This window comes from Lissotriton helveticus, chromosome 7 (assembly GCF_964261635.1).
Source record: "Lissotriton helveticus chromosome 7, aLisHel1.1, whole genome shotgun sequence".
In the NCBI taxonomy this organism is placed as follows: Eukaryota; Metazoa; Chordata; class Amphibia; order Caudata; family Salamandridae; genus Lissotriton; species Lissotriton helveticus.
In genome coordinates, this window is record NC_136068.1 from 526,845,924 (window position 1) to 526,863,652 (window position 17,729).

A 17,729-nucleotide genomic window follows, 5' to 3' on the forward strand; every position below is an offset into this window, starting at 1 on the left:
ATGCAGGGGGAAGGTTACCGGGATGGCCATTGCTTCCATAGGACAGGGTGATATTTACCAATCCAAATTTTAATTTTGGCACTTGTTCCTTAATCCAACGACTGTAAGAATTAACTAAAGTGTAGATGCCGGGGCGATAGGGTAAGGCACATCCGACTCCCCAGCTCACAATGCCAGCCTGGAACCAGGTATTGTTTATGTTGCACACCAAAGGGCCACCAGAATCTCCCTAGAAGAGAAATATAGAGTCATTAGATGTGTATTGCGACAGTCCTAGCATGGACACCCAAGTCGTATGATGGTTTGACACAAGTATTGATTATCACATTATACCCGCTTTAAGTAGCCAATTATGAGTTGCAAGCTAATGGAGCGGTGGTAAATCCACACCCAAGAATACCATCATTGTGTCATTTTAACTTGTATTAATGAGATTGAGATACTAAAATTTAGAATATCTTCCAGTCCTGGAATTACTGGGCTGTTTCTTGCTTGGTATTTCACCCGATTTTTGACCAGAAACTCAGCAGACAAAATGCTGGGGTGAAATACTCCCAAACCACTCACAATCTGTCTATGGAATTTATAATCCTGATTGAATTGATAACTTCTGTTACTGGCTGAATCTGGATTTAAGACTAGTCCTCACTGGTCACTAAGTGGTTAAACAGGATAGGGGTACTTACGTCCTCCTCAAACTAAGCTATACTTATTTTACTTTCAGAATTATGTTTAACTGCTTTGTCAATGTACAAAATAGGTATTTCGAGGTGGGTGGCAACATTGAATGTGCATTGGCAGTATCAAAGTCAGCCGACATGGATGTTGTTTAGGGGTCACCAGGGGTAGCAGCTACGACCCATGGCTTGCCCTCTCAAATTAGTGGCAAAGGCATTGCCAAGACATAAGGTAAACAGTGCTGTGATGTGTGGAGTTTACTTTTAGCAACTCCTATTGCTATCCTAGGTTTTAAACTCTTTGTTATGTAAAATAAATACCTACAATAATGCAATGTATACTCTCCCAAGTACAATGTAAAACATGAAATACAAAAATATACTTTATAAACATTTCTATTACTGTGACCATATGGAAAAGTGTGTGTTGGAACAAAAAAAAAATATCGCTGTGCTTTGACTGAAGTGTTAATAATGGTAAGGAATAATTTAAGTCAATATCACAATTCACATTCAGTAAATGGCCTACATAAAAAATACACGTGAACACCATTACTATTGTCTTTTTTTAACATAGTTTTGTTTGTCTTCTTGTAATTTACAGGTACATTTTATGCTTTGGGGATGCACCTGGGAAACGATTAAATCATGACAGTGTTATAAATCATTTGACTTCTTAATGTTGTTTTGTATTTATGTAGTCTCCTCTTCCTACAAACACATCATTTTGCACAGAATAAAAAGAGAAATGTGTAATGTTCCTATCTTGTCAGCACCCTATTTAAAAAATAGGTGGTGTGCAAAATGAATATTTGTCTGTTAGTAACTGTTGTAGTATTCTATAATTGTGTGTTTATGATCTTCTTAACTTGAGCAATGTTAGTTACTGTGGTGCCACCTGGATTAATATCATGTAACATCACTTTCAGGAGAATTCAGAGCCAAGGGTTATATCGGTCACTCATCAATGGTCATATGTCACTTCCTATGAAGTCCTTGGGTCAATGCGTGCTTATGTGATGTCTCTTCTGCAGCCCCAGGTGTTTTGTTGAATCGGCGCCCATGGCAGCCGACATAATATCAGGAAAAGCATACAGAAGTTCAGTTTTGGTACTCCGGGTGAGAATACCCGTAATTGCATTGCATTGAGCAGTACAAAATAACAGAAAACAAGGTGTGACTGCTTGCCTAATTTGCAGAGTTATTTTCCATCAAGCTACAGTGAAATAGCCTTATTTGTTCACAATTCTTAAGGCGCTTTCACATGACATTTGACCTGATATACTAAAATATGGTTTTAATTGACTTTTGGCCCTAGTAGTAGCTTCAGAAGTGCCTCACGCAGATTTAGATCTTGATAAAATCAGAGGAAATGAGAAATCAAAATAGATGAACATTCTGCAAGTAAGGACAACATTAAAAAGAGAACCACATAATCTTGCTGATTCTGAAAATGTGCAGTTTTAATTAACAAACATAACGGTAATTGTGTCTGATATTGGAGTTAATACCACCTTGCACCAGGGGACAGGCCTAAGTTTTTCACTTGTTCGATGAAGTTAGCTTGTGTACACTTGTGGCTAAATTGTTGACCACGGAATAGCTACCAAGGACAACAGGATGTCTCTGGCCTTAGGCTAACCTCAACATTCCTTCCTCCCACACACACACACTACCTGCAGAATTCTTGATTTTCGAGAAGATGGTGATTAGGGAGATACATATTCGTAGCTTCAAATGGAACTATGTCCACTGCAGCGCCCCTAAAGAGGAAAACATGGCTTGCAAATCTCTAAGAAACAACACAAAGATTGTAGTAAAACCAGCGGACAAAGGGGGTGAAATTGTGATTCTGAGTAAGACTGACTTCTGTGATGACATCTATAGACAACTATCAGAAGCAAATTACTGCTTAAAAATTGACTGTAACCCGACCAAAGACATATAGGCCACAATCCAGAATATTACCAGGAAAGACCTGGATCTAGGCTTCTTGAGTCAATATGAATTTGAGTATCTGAATAGACCTAATCCATGCATCCCTGTTTTGTACATATTGCCCAAGGGCCAAAAAAATCTAGAACTCCCCCGACAGATTTATAGTCTCCAAATGTGGTCGGTTCTAGAACCGCTTTGTAAGTATATTGACCTTTTCAGTAAAGCACGAAGGCTGACAACCAGGGCCTATATTAGATACAGCATGGATTTTATCAACACCATTGAAGGTACACACTTTGATGAATCTATAGATATGTTTGTCACTATGGACATTCAAGCACCTTACACCAATATTTCACAACAAGAGGCTCTCAGGGTTGTCCCAAAAACTCTAGATTGAAGACCACAGCCTTGCCAGGATCCTACCTGCTACATAGTGTTGCACACAGAAATAGTCCTCATCTAAAATTATTTCCTTTTTGGCAACAATTGTTATTTTCAAAGGAAGCTTGTTACTATGGGGGATGGATTTGGGCCGTACCTAGCAAATCTCTTTATGACAGACCATGAGGCAGAACATATATTTGCCAACAATCTGGACCATGATAACACCACAAAATGGACTAGGTAGATTAATGACGTTTTCCTATTATGGAACGGTCCCATCTCCTGACTCAATGAACTTCACAATTGGATTAACACCACGTCTAGTGACATCCAATTCACGATGAACCATAACATTCAAACAATTTCATTCTTCCCTCGAAGGTCCTATCAGACAACAAACTGTACGCATCTCTATTCAACAAGCCCACAGAAAGAAGTTCTCTCCTACAATACGAGAGTCACCACCCAAGAGAGGAACTCATGGTACCCCAAGCCAGAACAGAAAAAAGTGGATCACTTCATTTGTGTAAATACTTTCAGCACAGTATGTGGTCAAAGTCATTGTCAACAAACATTGGGATTTGATTAAAACCACAATACTGCAAAAAGATAGACCTATGTTTGTATTCAAGAGGGGATCCAACAACACAGATTTGATAACCAGGGCAACCATCCTAAAACTCCCTACCCTGACATTACAATGGGGCTTACCACCTGTTACATGTCATTTCAAATGTGTGCATCGTATAGCCTGCAATTATTGCAAGGACAGGAAGAAGTTTGTTTATGATGACACACAGTTTGTTCTGAGATCATCGACAAATTGTAACGCTGATAATGTGGTGTATGCCATATGGTCTACATTGGCCACACAACAAGGTGAACAACCGTATATCGCAACACAGGAGTCAAATCAAATGTAATGTGGTGGGGTCCCCCTTGATTGAACATTTTCAGGAGCAACAGCGCACAATGGAGAATATCCATTGGCAAGTGATTGAACTGATAACACCTGACCCAAGAGGTGGCAACACAACACACTTCTTGATGAACAGAGAACTGAGGTGGATTGACTTTGTGGATAAAATCTCAAATTAACTGAACAGCCTTGAGGATTGGAGACAGACCACCATTTTCTAACGTTCATATTATATGAACTCTTGTTTTCTCTATGTATAGGATGAATGAGACTATGACTATGTACTGGAAATGCTTACAAACAATGCATGTCATTAGTATTTAGTTTCACATCTTAGATCTCGTGTGCTACCCGGGCTGGGCTGTCTTTGAAATGTTTAAGGTCCCCCTGTGTTTTGGTATCTACAATTTGATGCACAATAGGATCTCCACTGCTGTTTGGTGATTCAGGGTCCACTGCATTCTTTCTGTTTAGTTGTCTACTATCACATTTTAAACAATCAATTTTTCTAAGCCCTTTTCAAGCTATAACCTTTTGGCATTTCTTTATGTGCCTTATCTACTGCCTCCGTCGCCCTTCCCCTCCTCTTTCCATGCAATGTCCTTCACTCTCCCCTCCTCTTTCCCGCCTTCATTACCTGTCTACTTCCCCAACTCCTTCCCCCCTCCCCTGAATCTTTCCCCTTGCCTGCTTTTCCCCTTATGTATTTGTGCTTATTGTTTATCTTGACCTTACAAGTAACTATGTTGCCATTCTCTAATAACTGTGTAACCTTTGTAACGATGTAACCTGTAACTATGATCTGATGCTCATGTAAAGCGCTCTGATACCTCTGGGTCTAGCCAGCGCTATATAAAACCTTTAAAATAAATAAATTAAATAAAATAAAGGGTCTTTTGCAGGGTTACTCATGGTCTTTTCTGTGGAAGATCCAAAATAATGACCTTTTTATTCAATCCCTTTTTCGCAATTAATGCTTGTTCCTTTTTTAAGGACCTTTTCTGAAGTATTCACTCAGGTGCTGGAAAGCTTGAATGCACTCTTTCCCCTTGTTTTACAGCCCCGTTAGTGAGCCACTTAGTCTGATGAGTCTCCAATTGCACGCTACATGAGACACAGACTAGTTAGAGACACACAACTGCGCGTTGCCTGTGGATTCACACACAGCGACTACAGAGTCTAACACTGCTGTAAGTATGGATCGACTGCATCATACCACACCTTTCAATTCAATTTTCTGTGAGATGCCCTGCGTACATCCAGTATTTGTTCTTCCACAAACATATCCAAGGAGCTTATTTTGCATACTTGACAGTGGGTATGTTTTCCCACTTTACACTGCCTGGCGTGCCTTTTATATTTACACTGTGCTGTGGTGTTTTCTTTGGATCACTGACATAATATAGAATACAAAAATATAGACCTACCAAAATATCGACGAAAAAATATAGAATGCAAAAATATCGAATTCCTATCTACAAACAGGTAAGTACAATAATATCGAATCAAAAATATCGTTGTAAAAAATATAGTTAGTCAAAATATCGATTTTTTTTATTTCTTAAAATTAATTGAAAATTAATGAAATAATAAATATAATTAACTTAAACATACTTAAAATACTTAACCTTAAAATTAATACATAATTAATGTAAGTAAAAAAAATAATAGTTTTATTTTTTAATACATGTATATATATATATATATATTAACGTAATATTAATAAACAATATACAATATTTTTACCATACGATAGCGGGAGAGTAAGATTTACTATTACAACTCTAGTGAGTGCAACAGAAGGGAAAGCGTTTGATAGCGTAGGGGTAAAAATACCTATTCCCACTCCAGTGAGTGCAACAGTAGGGAAAGCGTTGGATAGCGGGAGGGTAAAAATTACTATTCCCACTCCAGTGAGTGCAACAGTAGTGAAAGCGTTGGATAATGTAGGGGTAAAATTACTATTCCCACTCCAGAGAGTGCAACAGTAGAGAAAACGTTGGATAGCGTAGGGGTAAAAATTACTATTCCCACTCCAGAGAGTGCAACAGTAGGGAAAGCATTGGATAGCGTAGGGGTAAAATGTACTATACCCACTCCACAGAGTGCAACAGTAGGGAAAGCGTTGGATAGTGGGATGGTAAAAATTACTATTCCCACTTCAGTGAGTGCAACAGTAGGGAAAGTGTTGGATAGTGGGAGGGTAACAATTACTATTCCCAGTCCATTGAGTGCAACAGTAGGGAAAGCGTTGGATAGGGGGAGGGTAAGAATTACTATTCCACACTCCAGAGACTGCAACACTAGGAAAAGCGCTGGAAAGCGTAGGGGTAAAAATTACTATTCCCACTCCAATGAGTGCAACAGTAGGGAAAGCGTTGGATAGCGTAGGGGTAAAATGTACTATTCATACTCCACAGAGTGCAACAGTAGGGAAAGCGTTGGATAGTGGGAGGGTACAAATTACTATTCCCACTCCAGTGAGTGCAACAGTAGGGAAAGCATTGGATAGGGGGAGGGTAAAAATTACTATTCCCACTGCAATGAGTGCAACAGTAGGGAAAGCGTTGGATAGCGTAGGGGTAAAATTTACTATTCCCACTCCAGTGAGTGCAACAGTAGGAAGAGCGTTGGATAGCGGGAGGGTAAAAATTACTATTCCCACTCCAGAGAGTGCAACAGTAGGGAAAACGTTGGATAGCGTAGGGGTAAAACGTACTATTCCCACTCCAGTGAGTTAAACAGTAGGGAAAGTAATGATTTAATATATTAATAAAAATAAAATAAATATCAATACCAATAAAAGATTAATTAAAATTAATTACCAATTCAATATTATGTAATAATTAATTAATCAGAAATACAAATAAATATTAGTTATTAAAAATCAATTACCTATTTATAATTAATTAACAACTAATTAATGTTCAATAACATAAACTAATTATTAATACAAATTAATACCACTTAATAATTAATTAACAGTAAATTATCAATACACAAAAAGTATTTTTACTATGCAATTAATTACAATGACATTACTTCCCACCCTATTCCCCTATAAGCCCACAACCTGCTACAGAAAATAAATTAACAAAATTATCATAATTATCAAAGAATTAATTAATAAAAACGAATTAACAATTCATAAAAATTAATTACCAATTACAAATTTATTACCAAAAATTTAAAAGAATACCAATAAATAAATACAATTATTTAATTAATTACAATTAAATTACTTCCCACCCTATTCCCCTATAAACCCACAACCCGCTACAGAACTAAAAATCAACATTAAATTAAAAATAATTAATAATTGTTAAAAATGTATATTTAACTTAATATATTTAAATTACTTCCCACCCTATTCCCCTATAAACCCACAACCCGCTACAGAATTAAACTACGCAAAAATGAAATAACATAAAATTCATTACTTAAAAAAAATTAAACATACATTACAAAAATATTATACACTTTTCACACATATACTAACATACAAAACACTTTAAAAAAATCAATATATTTTAATGCCTATATTATATACTTCGATATTTTAAACTTAGATATGTTAAACTTCGATATTTTGACTATCGATATTACTTAACTTCAATTCGATATTTTTAACAACTATATTATGTCCATTCTATATTTTTGATTCGATATTATGTCCATTCTATATTTTTACTTCAATATTATGTCTTGTTACCGTTTTCTTTTATCCAAGCACAATGCCCATACCTGAGCTCTCACATTTTTACCCAGTAGGGGCCTCTCCCTCACTTATTTGTCCTCCATGGGTTAACACTGACGTGTACACCTATTTGTCAGATGTGCTAGTTATTATCTAATACAATGCTTTTGACTACTCTCTGATGGCAGCCTCTTTTGTAATATTGTTTTAGATCGGTGCGTGCATTCTGTTTCATTCAGATTTGCTACATTACATTCATTTAAAAAAGATGTAAAGTTACCTCAATGCATGGTATTATCCCCGATTTGTTGAATATTGTGATTCATAAGTCAACATGAACACATCATTCTCCCTTATCGTTAGTCTTTATGATTTTATTTTTGTAGTTGTCTATTTTTTATGTCCTGATGAATACTCTGTTACAAATGAAAATTTGGGGTCGAAACATTGTAGTGTTTATTATTGACTTTAATGAATGATTGCCATAGGCAGGATCCTGAATCCAGTGCCCCCCTCATTACAATGTTTTGCATTTTCAAGTTAACACCTATTGTGTTTTTGTATATGTATCACCACACACTTTTGTTCACCATTGTCACACCATTTACTAACACTGTGCCGTCCACAAAGAGCACCTACTTGTGATACAGTAACTGTCTGTTGAGACATTCGTACCACATGTAAATATTTATACCCTATGTTTGCACATGCTTGTGTTCACAAATAAATGGGTATTCATTAAACAGCTGGTCCTTTTTTATCTGTTTGAGACCACTTGTATTTCTTTAACCTAGGAAGCAACAGCTTCTATTAGCTTCCCCCAAGGTAAACATTTTGTATGTTAAACTACATTTTAACTGCAGCAGAGGGAAGAGTTACACCAACAGAACTTGGCTCCTGGTATGTAGGCCAGAAAGGTTCACAGATGAAGAGATGAGTATGGCAAACAGTTGGCCTTCTTGCTGTAGCCCCCTGGGTGTTACCACAAGGATGGTTCCTTGATGGTTAGCTATGGCGCTACAAAAAAGACCTCGGGTGGTCAGATGTGCACTCCAAGTCCATCTTCAATGCCAACCTCACAGTCAATTTCATCAGTAATTAGACCTCAGTGATGACTTATTTGGTTCCCTTTCTCTTAGTCACATGAGCGGCCTAATTTCAAAGGGCATTTAACCTATGCACAATCACTCACTTTTACATCTAATAGCTTCTTTCCCATCCACATGATGATTTGTTTTCTGCATTGGGCATCCGGCAACCCTCCAAGGTAGAATGCTGGCTCAATAATGTGGTGGCTGGGATGTCCCCATTAATAATTCTACAAATCAGGGTAGTGGATGACACGCCTATGTGGAGGTGTAGGGACTAAGCTGAAGTGTCATAGAGCTTTTTCCATATCATATCCCAGCTTAGTGCCAGATTTGATCACTTTCCTAGGAGATTGCACCCAGCACTCCACCTAGGCATTTACCTTCTTCCAGCATGATATAATGCATCAGTGGTGGATACACCTCTTTACCGGAAAGAATTAGAACTCTCACCAACGGAATGATGTGTACTTGTCAGTCTTGTGGTCTGTCTGTCTGCACACCATGTGTCACTAAAATCTCTTCTGGCTTTGGCAGCAATGCTTTAGTGGCCATCGTGCTGGCAAAATGCATTTTTGAAGAGCAGGTGGAATTGTCAAGGACCACTGACATATTTCCCATCAAACAACAAGTAGCAAGAACTAGGAAGAAGTCAGCACTAAATCAGTACCACATTTGGACAATTAGGTGTTTAGTCCTATCTATCAAAACCTATATTTAGTGTTACTGCATATGGTGGCATGTATTAGATATATGTTCAAGTTGAAGATGGATGAGATCCCAGCCAGTCCCTCTGGCATGGAGTTTTTAATTATCTCGGACACTGCAGACATGCGTAGCAGAACCTTTGATACAGTAATGTAATGTTCCTCAATGATTGTAAGGCTAGAGCTAGTGGTACCACTCATTAAACTCTAGCTCTTAGTACATTGGGCCCCATACAGATCCACCAGGATTTCATACCACCTACCTGAACAGTAGCATCTCTTTCCACCCACAACCCAGACACCTCTACACTGCAGGACTGCTATTTGCACACATCCCATGTATACACCGACCCAGATCAGGAGGACAGTATTCCCTCATTTTGTTCCTAAAGCATACAGCAGCCTTCTACTCCACATCAGAGCCTCCTCTTGTCTTGATGCACAGACCTGCCTCGGGCTATTCCAGTTGCTAAAGCCCCTTTCTTTTGGTATAGGCCCTTGCCTTTAGCTCAAGCCAATAGCTAGAGTTCAGGGGCTTTAACAACCAGTACAGCCCTTGACAACAGCCTGTAGGGCTATATCATCAATGTCATAGACTCAAATGAACTTGAGGTAAATGTGCTAACAATAGGGTAAGGAACTCAGCACAGTAACCTTTCTACCTTTGGGTGAGAAACAATATAGTGGAAAGCACTGATAAAGAAGCAAATTACACAAGACACCTAGGCCCAGATGAGGTAAATCTGATTTACCGACTCTAGAATACCGAATTTTACCAAATCGGTATTCTAGATTCGGTAAATCAGATGTAGGTAAAAATTTGGTAATATTTACTGAATCTGTATGATTCGGTAATTACCGAATCGGTATTTACCGATTTGGTAATTGCCATTGATTCCTATGGGCCTACAGGCCCATAGGAATCAATGGCAATTACCGAATCGGTAAATACCGATTCGGTAACATTACCGATTTTGCAAGGGGAACAGGGTGTCACTTTGACACCCCGTTTCACCCCTGATTTTGGCTTGTGTGCCATATGACACACATACATGCCCTTAAGGCATGTATGTGTGCCACATGGCACAGGTGTACATGCACAGATGTGCATGTACACTGGAATTCGTTATTTACCATGCAATTGTATTACATGGTAAATAACGGATCAGTAATGGCCTGTGGCACTGTTATCAGTGCCACCTACATCTGGATTTACCGATTCGGTAAATTTACAGATTCGGTATTTTGCAGAATCTGTAAATTTACCGAATCGGTAAATATACCGATTCTGTAAATGAAATGTCCCCTACATCTCAAACTCCAAATACCGGTCGGTAACGGCCGAAATCGGCCGTTACCGACCGGTATTTGGCGACCTACATCTGGCCCCTAGCCAACAAAGTGAAGGCCTTACATTCTTTGTATCTTTTCTTTCAGGCCGGACTGGGGGCTAGGTTTTGATCTTTGGGACTCACACCCCCAGACTTGCAGCATATTTAGAATATTTTGTGGAATATAGTGATTCAAAGTAATGGATAGATGTAAAATCTTTCAGATGCCACTTTTAGAAGTTGAAGATGCATTCAAACTAATCACAGTAGAGTTGTTTTGAGCATCTTTTCCAGTTTTAAATCCCCAAATCTGAGCTGCAACTTGTGCTGTAAAGTTACGAGATGACTCATGTCACTCATGTCCTAAGAGGTCCCTTAACTGGCCAGTTCTGGGAGATATCGTCTTGATTCATTTCAACAGAACCAGTCAGAATAACACTCCTGAGAAAGATTTGTAATTAGGAAGCCCTGGACTGGGACTTGCCTTACATGACAAAGAGACATCTAACAACCTGCCTCTTGGTGCAAATGGTCCTGAATTAGCCATGAGGAATGCAGATGACATCTGGAAAAGCAAGCTGTAGAGACGTTGATTAAATCTGATTGAATATTCACATTTCGTGTCGCTCCTTGCTCCACCACTTTAAAGGCTTTCCTCTTCAAAAGGCAAGTGGTCTGTCCCTTTTGGAGCACTCAGCAGCATGCATCTGCCTTTTGCAAGAGACTCATCTGTTACATAAAGACCACCATCGGATGAAGTCTCGAGCCTTCCCTACCCAGCTTTTTTCCTCCCTCTCTACTAAGTGAGCAGGGGTGGCGATACTGGTTTCTAGATCATTCCGGGGCAGGGTGATCCAGCGGGAGGCGGAGATCAAGGGACGCCTGCTTGCATATCGGTTCCTGGTGGCGGGTCAGGCTCTGGTCGTGGGTTCAGTGTACGCTCCCAACGAGGGTCAGGATAGCTTCCTCCATAAAGCACTAACAGCCACCACAGCCAACTCTGAACAACACTTCCTTCTGGGGAGTGACCTGAATCTTGCATTCCACAACCTGACCGACCGCTCCTGCCAACGGACAGGTCAAGTAGGGGCTAGCTCCAGGTCAGGCCTAGCACATCTCCGGGATTTAGACCTTGTGGACTTGTGGAGGCACCTCCACCCCCATAGCACGTCCTACAATTACTACTCAGGGGCACATAAGACTTATGCCAGGCTGGACTACTTCCTATGCTCCTCCTCACTGGTGGCGCTGGCTACGGAAACATTCATCCTTCCTGCATGCTATGTTATGTTAAATGTATTTATATAGCGCATGGCTACCCCAGCAACGGGGCGTCCCATCGCTAGCAGACGGACCAACAGTAGGCGTAACGGGCGCATAATAGAGAGGGGAAGAGAAGTGATCAATGTACGGGTGGGGGCCCTAAAGGGAGGAGAACAGCCAAGTTTTGATAAGTTTTCGGAAGAGCAGATGATTCATGGTGTTACGTGTTTCCAAGGGGATGGAGTTCCAAAGAATCGGAGCCATGGACTTAAAGGAGCGACCCCCAGCTCTACTCCTACGCACCCTAATGGTGCGGGCAAGAAGGAGGTCAGCAGAACGGAGAGCAAGGGTGGGAGTGTAGAAGGTACAGAGTCCCTTCAATATTTGAGGGCCGTGGCCGTAAAGAATTTTGTGAGTTAAGCAGAGAGTTTTGAATTGAATTCTTTGTTTAATAGGTAACCAATGTAATCGACGTAAAATCTAAGAAGTGGGGCAATGTTTTGGCAGAGCAAGGAGAGTGCGAGCAGCAGCGTTCTGAGCCCTTTGAAGTCTTTTAGTGACTGTCAGGTTTGAGCCCAGCATGAGTACATTACAGTAGTCCAGATGAGATAGGACCATGGACTGGACTATTGTCTGACGGGTAGAAGGCTCAAAGAAACCTAAAATGGGCTTGAGATAACGTAGGTGACCGTAGCAGGTGCCTGCCACTCTTTTTGCATGGGAGTCGAGAGCAAGAGCGTGGTCCATATGGACCCCCAGATTTTTTACTTCCTGTTTTGGAATCGGAGGTGGGCCCAATGTAGGGGGCCACCAAAGCTCATCCCACTTCTGAGGATCTCGGCCATCCAAGAGCACCTCGGTTTTAGACGAGTTAAGTTGGAGACAGTTCTCTGACATCCAGCCAGAAATGGCTAGTACATCTCCTTGAAATTTAGCTCGGTCCCTCTCGGCGTCACTGGAAAAGGTGAAAATAAGCTGTGTGTCGTCAGCCTATGTTGTTAATTTGATATTACGCTCCCTGGCTAATACGGCCAGGGGGCGGACGTACACATTAAACAGCGTGGGGCTGAGGGCAGACCCCTGTGGGACCCCGCAACTGAGGGGGAGCCTGCTGGACGAGTACGGTGGGGCATGAATCTGGAAGGAACGGTCAGATAGAAAAGACGTGAACCAATCCAGAGCCCCTCCCCCGACCCCGATCTCCCCAAGTCGTTTAAGTAGGATCTTATAGGAGACCGTGTTGAAGGCCGCACTCAAGTCCAGCAGGATCAGGACTGAAGTATCGCCCAGGTCTTGTGCAGCTCTCAGCTGTTCAGTGACTGCCAAAAGAGCGGACACCGTGCTATGGTTAGCTCAGAAACCGTTTTGAGATTCAACCAGGATCCCATTAGTCTCCAAGTATTTGGTCAAGATGGAATTAACGTGAGATTCTGTCACCTTGGCCAGATATGGCAACAAAGAAATGGGTCTAAAACACTCTGGCCGCGAAGGATCCAAGGTGGGCTTTTTCAGCAGAGGGACCACCTTAGCGTGTTTCCAGGAGCTGGGGACTATAGATGATTGGATCGATCTATTGATCAGTTCCCGTCCCTCAAGCAAGATGGAATCCTGGTGTGATCAAAACATCTCAGGTTTTACCGGGTCATCTGATGACCCAGACTTCACCTTAGAGGCCAGGAATTCCAGATCTGTCTGAGAAAGAGGTGGAAGAGTAAGAAGAGAATAGGGTGGATCATATGGGCCAGTGGCTTCACTGTAGGTCGTAACAGGCTCACCGAGGTTTAGTGAATCATAGATTCCTTTTACTTTGTTAACAAAAAAACAGGTCAATTCATCGCACTGAGAGTCGGAGACTATTGTGCTGCTAGTTACCTCAGGCGTTTTAGTCATGTCCTTTATTAGGGAAAAGATGGTTTTCGAACGATTAGTGCTGGAATTAATCAGCTCGGTGTAATAGGTGGCTTTAGCTTTTTTTATCAGTCTGTGATAGGCTTTGGTGGCAGATCTATACCTAGTTTTTGCTAGAGGGTCATATGAGCGCCTCCAGGTACGTTCAAGTGTTTTTCAATGCTTTTTTTCGATCGCGAGTGCCTCAGAGTAACAAGGATGGGACTGTTCGCGTTTGGCCCTAGACATTTTCTCAGGAATAAGGAGATCCAGTGATTTAATGATCCACTCCCTATATGCTGTATCCGCCTCCTCGAGATTGCTGGGCCAATCCGGACGGGAGGTTTTGAGTGTAGACTCAAAGATGGCACCATCTAGTTTGTTAGAATTTTAAATAGCGGCTGTGCACTGCTGGGTTATTCCAAAAATGTTTGAGTTGTGTATCGTGCTCCTCAGGATTACTCCCCGCTCAGGAGTACTGTTAAACTCAATATGGATAGCACCGGCACTAGATGTGCGGGTGTCTCCTAAGGGCACAGATGGGGGTGCTGTGTAATCCAGCTGAGAGTATTCAATAAAGTTTGTTGAAACGCTTGTGTTTTATTTCCAAAGTATTTTATTCATACTTATAGTGCGCAATTCTTTTGTTTTGCTTACATTTTCATATTTATACATGATTCAAATTTCCATATTGAATCACATCAATCCTTCCAATGCATTTCGGCTTACAGCCTTCGTCAGGGAAGTCTCAGAGAACGGCGGCGCCGCCTTCGCCTTCCGCAAGCCTACGGTTCCAGGATGCCAGAGATGGGTCACGCAGACTGCCTGATTGCGGAGAGCAAGTAGCTCCTCGCGGACATAAGGGGCTATTGGAGATGTATATTAACCAGCGCTCCTGGTGTCTGGCGTCGGTCAGGCGCGGATGGGCGCAGACTGGCTCGCCTTTGGCGAGCCTCCGGCGACCCGCCCGCTACCCGCCGCGTGCGTCTGCTGCGCGGGAGACTGTGCTGCTAGCTTTCAAGGCACCGGCCACGCCTCTAGCGGAAGTGTAGCACCCTCAGGGGGCGGGCCCAGGTCAGAAAACGCCCTCCACAACAATCGGCACTTGCCGCGGTGGAACGGGGCGACGACCAAGTCTTAAGGTAGGTAGAGTCAAGATTTCAAGAAGCACAAGTCTAACAGAACACTTTTACAATTTTAAAATCACTCAACACAATGATTAAAATGCCGCCGCTAGTGCCTAGCATATCAGGCGCATCGCTATCGGATCACTCCCCAGTCGTGGCTACCTTTTTGCTTCCCACTGCCCCTGTGCCGCAGCGATGCTGGCGCCTTTGGGACTCCCTACTACATCTCCCAAAGACTGTGGACCAAATTAAAACAGCCATTACTCAATTCCTAGCCCATAATGCCAACGCCGAGACCTCCCTGGCGACGCAATAATCTGCCCTTAAAGCGGTCTTGCGGGGAGGATTTATTGCCACTTCCGCCGCCAACAATAAAGAGCGGGCGCTGAAAAGAGTGGAGCTCTCACGGCGGGTATCTGAGCTGGAGGAAATGCATCAGCGCACAGGGGCTGCCAAGGCTTGGCGCCAATTGTGCACTGAGTGGAAACAGCTAGCCGCTCTAGACCAAGATAAGGCAGAATCTGCGGCTCTCCGCCTGCGTCACGCTTACTATACCAGAGGGGACAGATGTGGCCGCCTCCTAGCGCATAAGCTTCGTGAACAATGTCAGAGACATGGGGTGCAAGCCCTCCGTTCGGCAAAGGGTGACCTAGTGTCGGAAGACGCGGTCATAGCTGAGGCCTTCCGAGCCTTCTATGAGTCACTTTATGCAGGCGACTCCCTTGATGTGCATTCTAGCCTGGAGTACCTGGAGGGCGCACAGCTTCCCTCATTAAACCCTGCGCAGGCTGCACTCTTGGACAGGGAGATCGTTCTGGAGGAGATCATCACAGCCATTTCGCACCTCAAACTGGGGAAATCCCCTGGCACGGAAGGCTATTCGGCAGCTTTTTATAAAACTTTTTGCCATCTGGTGGCCCCCCTGCTTCGGGATCTCTTTAATTCCTTCGCCCAACCTGGGGCTATCCCAGCGGAGATGCTGGAAGCATCGATAACTGTCATTCCGAAGCCTGGGTAAGATGCCTCCAGTTGTAGTTCGTACTGGCCGATCTCTCTTCTTAATATTGACCTCAAACTGTATACGAACATATTGGCGGGGTGGCTGGCTCCTTATATGACGCAACTGGTGGAGCCGGATCAGACCGGCTTCATCACACAGTGTCAAACCAGTGACAATACCAATCGGGTCCTTAATCTAATTGAAGCCGGGTCGCGTGTGCGGTGGGATTGCATGCTGCTCGCAATAGACGCAGAGAAGGCCTTCGATAGGGTCCACTGGCCCTATCTGGAACAAGTTTTGCATCAGTTTGGCCTTGGGAATGTCCTGTGCACCCGCATACTTAATTGCTACTGTTCACGGTCACACGTCCTCCCGCCTCCCTATTGGTAGGGGGACCCGACAGGGGTGCCCTCTTTCCCCCATATTATTCGCACTTTATATGGAGCCACTAGCCTAGAGAATTAGACACCATGCTCTCATCGCAGGGATTAAAGTTGGGGGGATGTTCATAAGATTAGCTCATATGCAGATGATATTTTACTCTCCCTTACTCACCCCGTCCAATCGCTCCAAGCTCTCTTCATTGAACTGCACTGCTTCGCACAGGCATCCGGGTTCAAGATCAATGCCGATAAACCGATTGCCCTTAACGTTTCCCTGTCTGACTCGACTCTTCCCTCCATCCAGGAGGAGCATCCCGTTCAGTGGTCCGACACGACGGTCCCATATTTGGGTGTACTTCTGGGCCCCAATATCCCTGCCACCGTTGATGCGAATTACACCAAGCTTTGAACGCAAATCGGTGGGGAACTCCGGAGATGGAAACGCCACTCACTATCCTGGCTAGGTAGGATCTCCGCTGTTAAAATGTTGCTTCTCCCCCAGATCCCATATCTGTTTCAGACCCTTCCCTTACGCCCACCGGCAGGCTGGATCCAACAGACTCAGTCTGACTTGGCACGTTTTATCTGGGAGGGCCGCAAGCCACACTTCAAGCAGGCAATTGCAGTCTTCTCACCGGAACACGGTGGAGTTGGAGTGCCTGATCTGCAACTTTACTTCTACACAGCGCAGCTCCGCTACTTGGTGGAGTGGCACCGCCTGGAGTCTGGTAAGCACTGGCTGTTTCAGGACCAGGCAGTGGCGGGTATGCCTTTACAAGGGATCCCCTTCCTCCCGATGCATCATTGGCTGCCTAACCTGTATGCGTCTAACATCACAAGCACTGTTATGGAAGCCTGGGACTGCTCCGCCACCATGCACGAGTTGACGTCCTTTCCCTCCTCTTTGACCCCGCAGTTTAACAATCCTGACTTCACCCCAGGATTGGATTCTAAAGCATTTGTGAATTGGCGGCGCTCTTCCTGCCGGTCCCTGGGGCACCTTTTTAACCTAGATGGTATCCTCTCGTTCCTGCAAATGAGAGAAGACTATGGCATTTCTGAGGCGGACAGGCTGCCCTATCTGCAGGTGTGCCATTGGGCACTTCAAGCACAGGTCCGACCTGGAGCACAGCGATACCTCACCCCATATGAGAAATGGCTGGTCACACGCTCTTCTGATAAAAAGCTAGTCTCCGACTTATATAAACACCTTCTTGCAGCCACCACTTACACCTATAACGCCGGCAGGGTTCGGTGGGAACGGGAACTAGGGAGGGCTCTCTCTCATAAGGAATGGAGCGGCATATACGATAGGGCCCGACATT

The 17,729-nt window shown here is 43.0% G+C and overlaps 1 protein-coding gene across 1 annotated transcript in view; it reads right to left on the minus strand.

Annotated features, from left to right (window-relative positions):
• Nucleotides 1–17,729, minus strand: part of LOC144769145 (serine protease 27-like) — a 278,630-nt gene that overhangs the window by 15,226 nt on the left and 245,675 nt on the right. Inside the window, exon 6 of the mRNA XM_078653153.1 lies at nt 19–229. Coding sequence (XP_078509279.1) covers nt 19–229 — 211 coding nt within the window. The remainder of the gene's footprint in view (nt 1–18; nt 230–17,729) is intronic.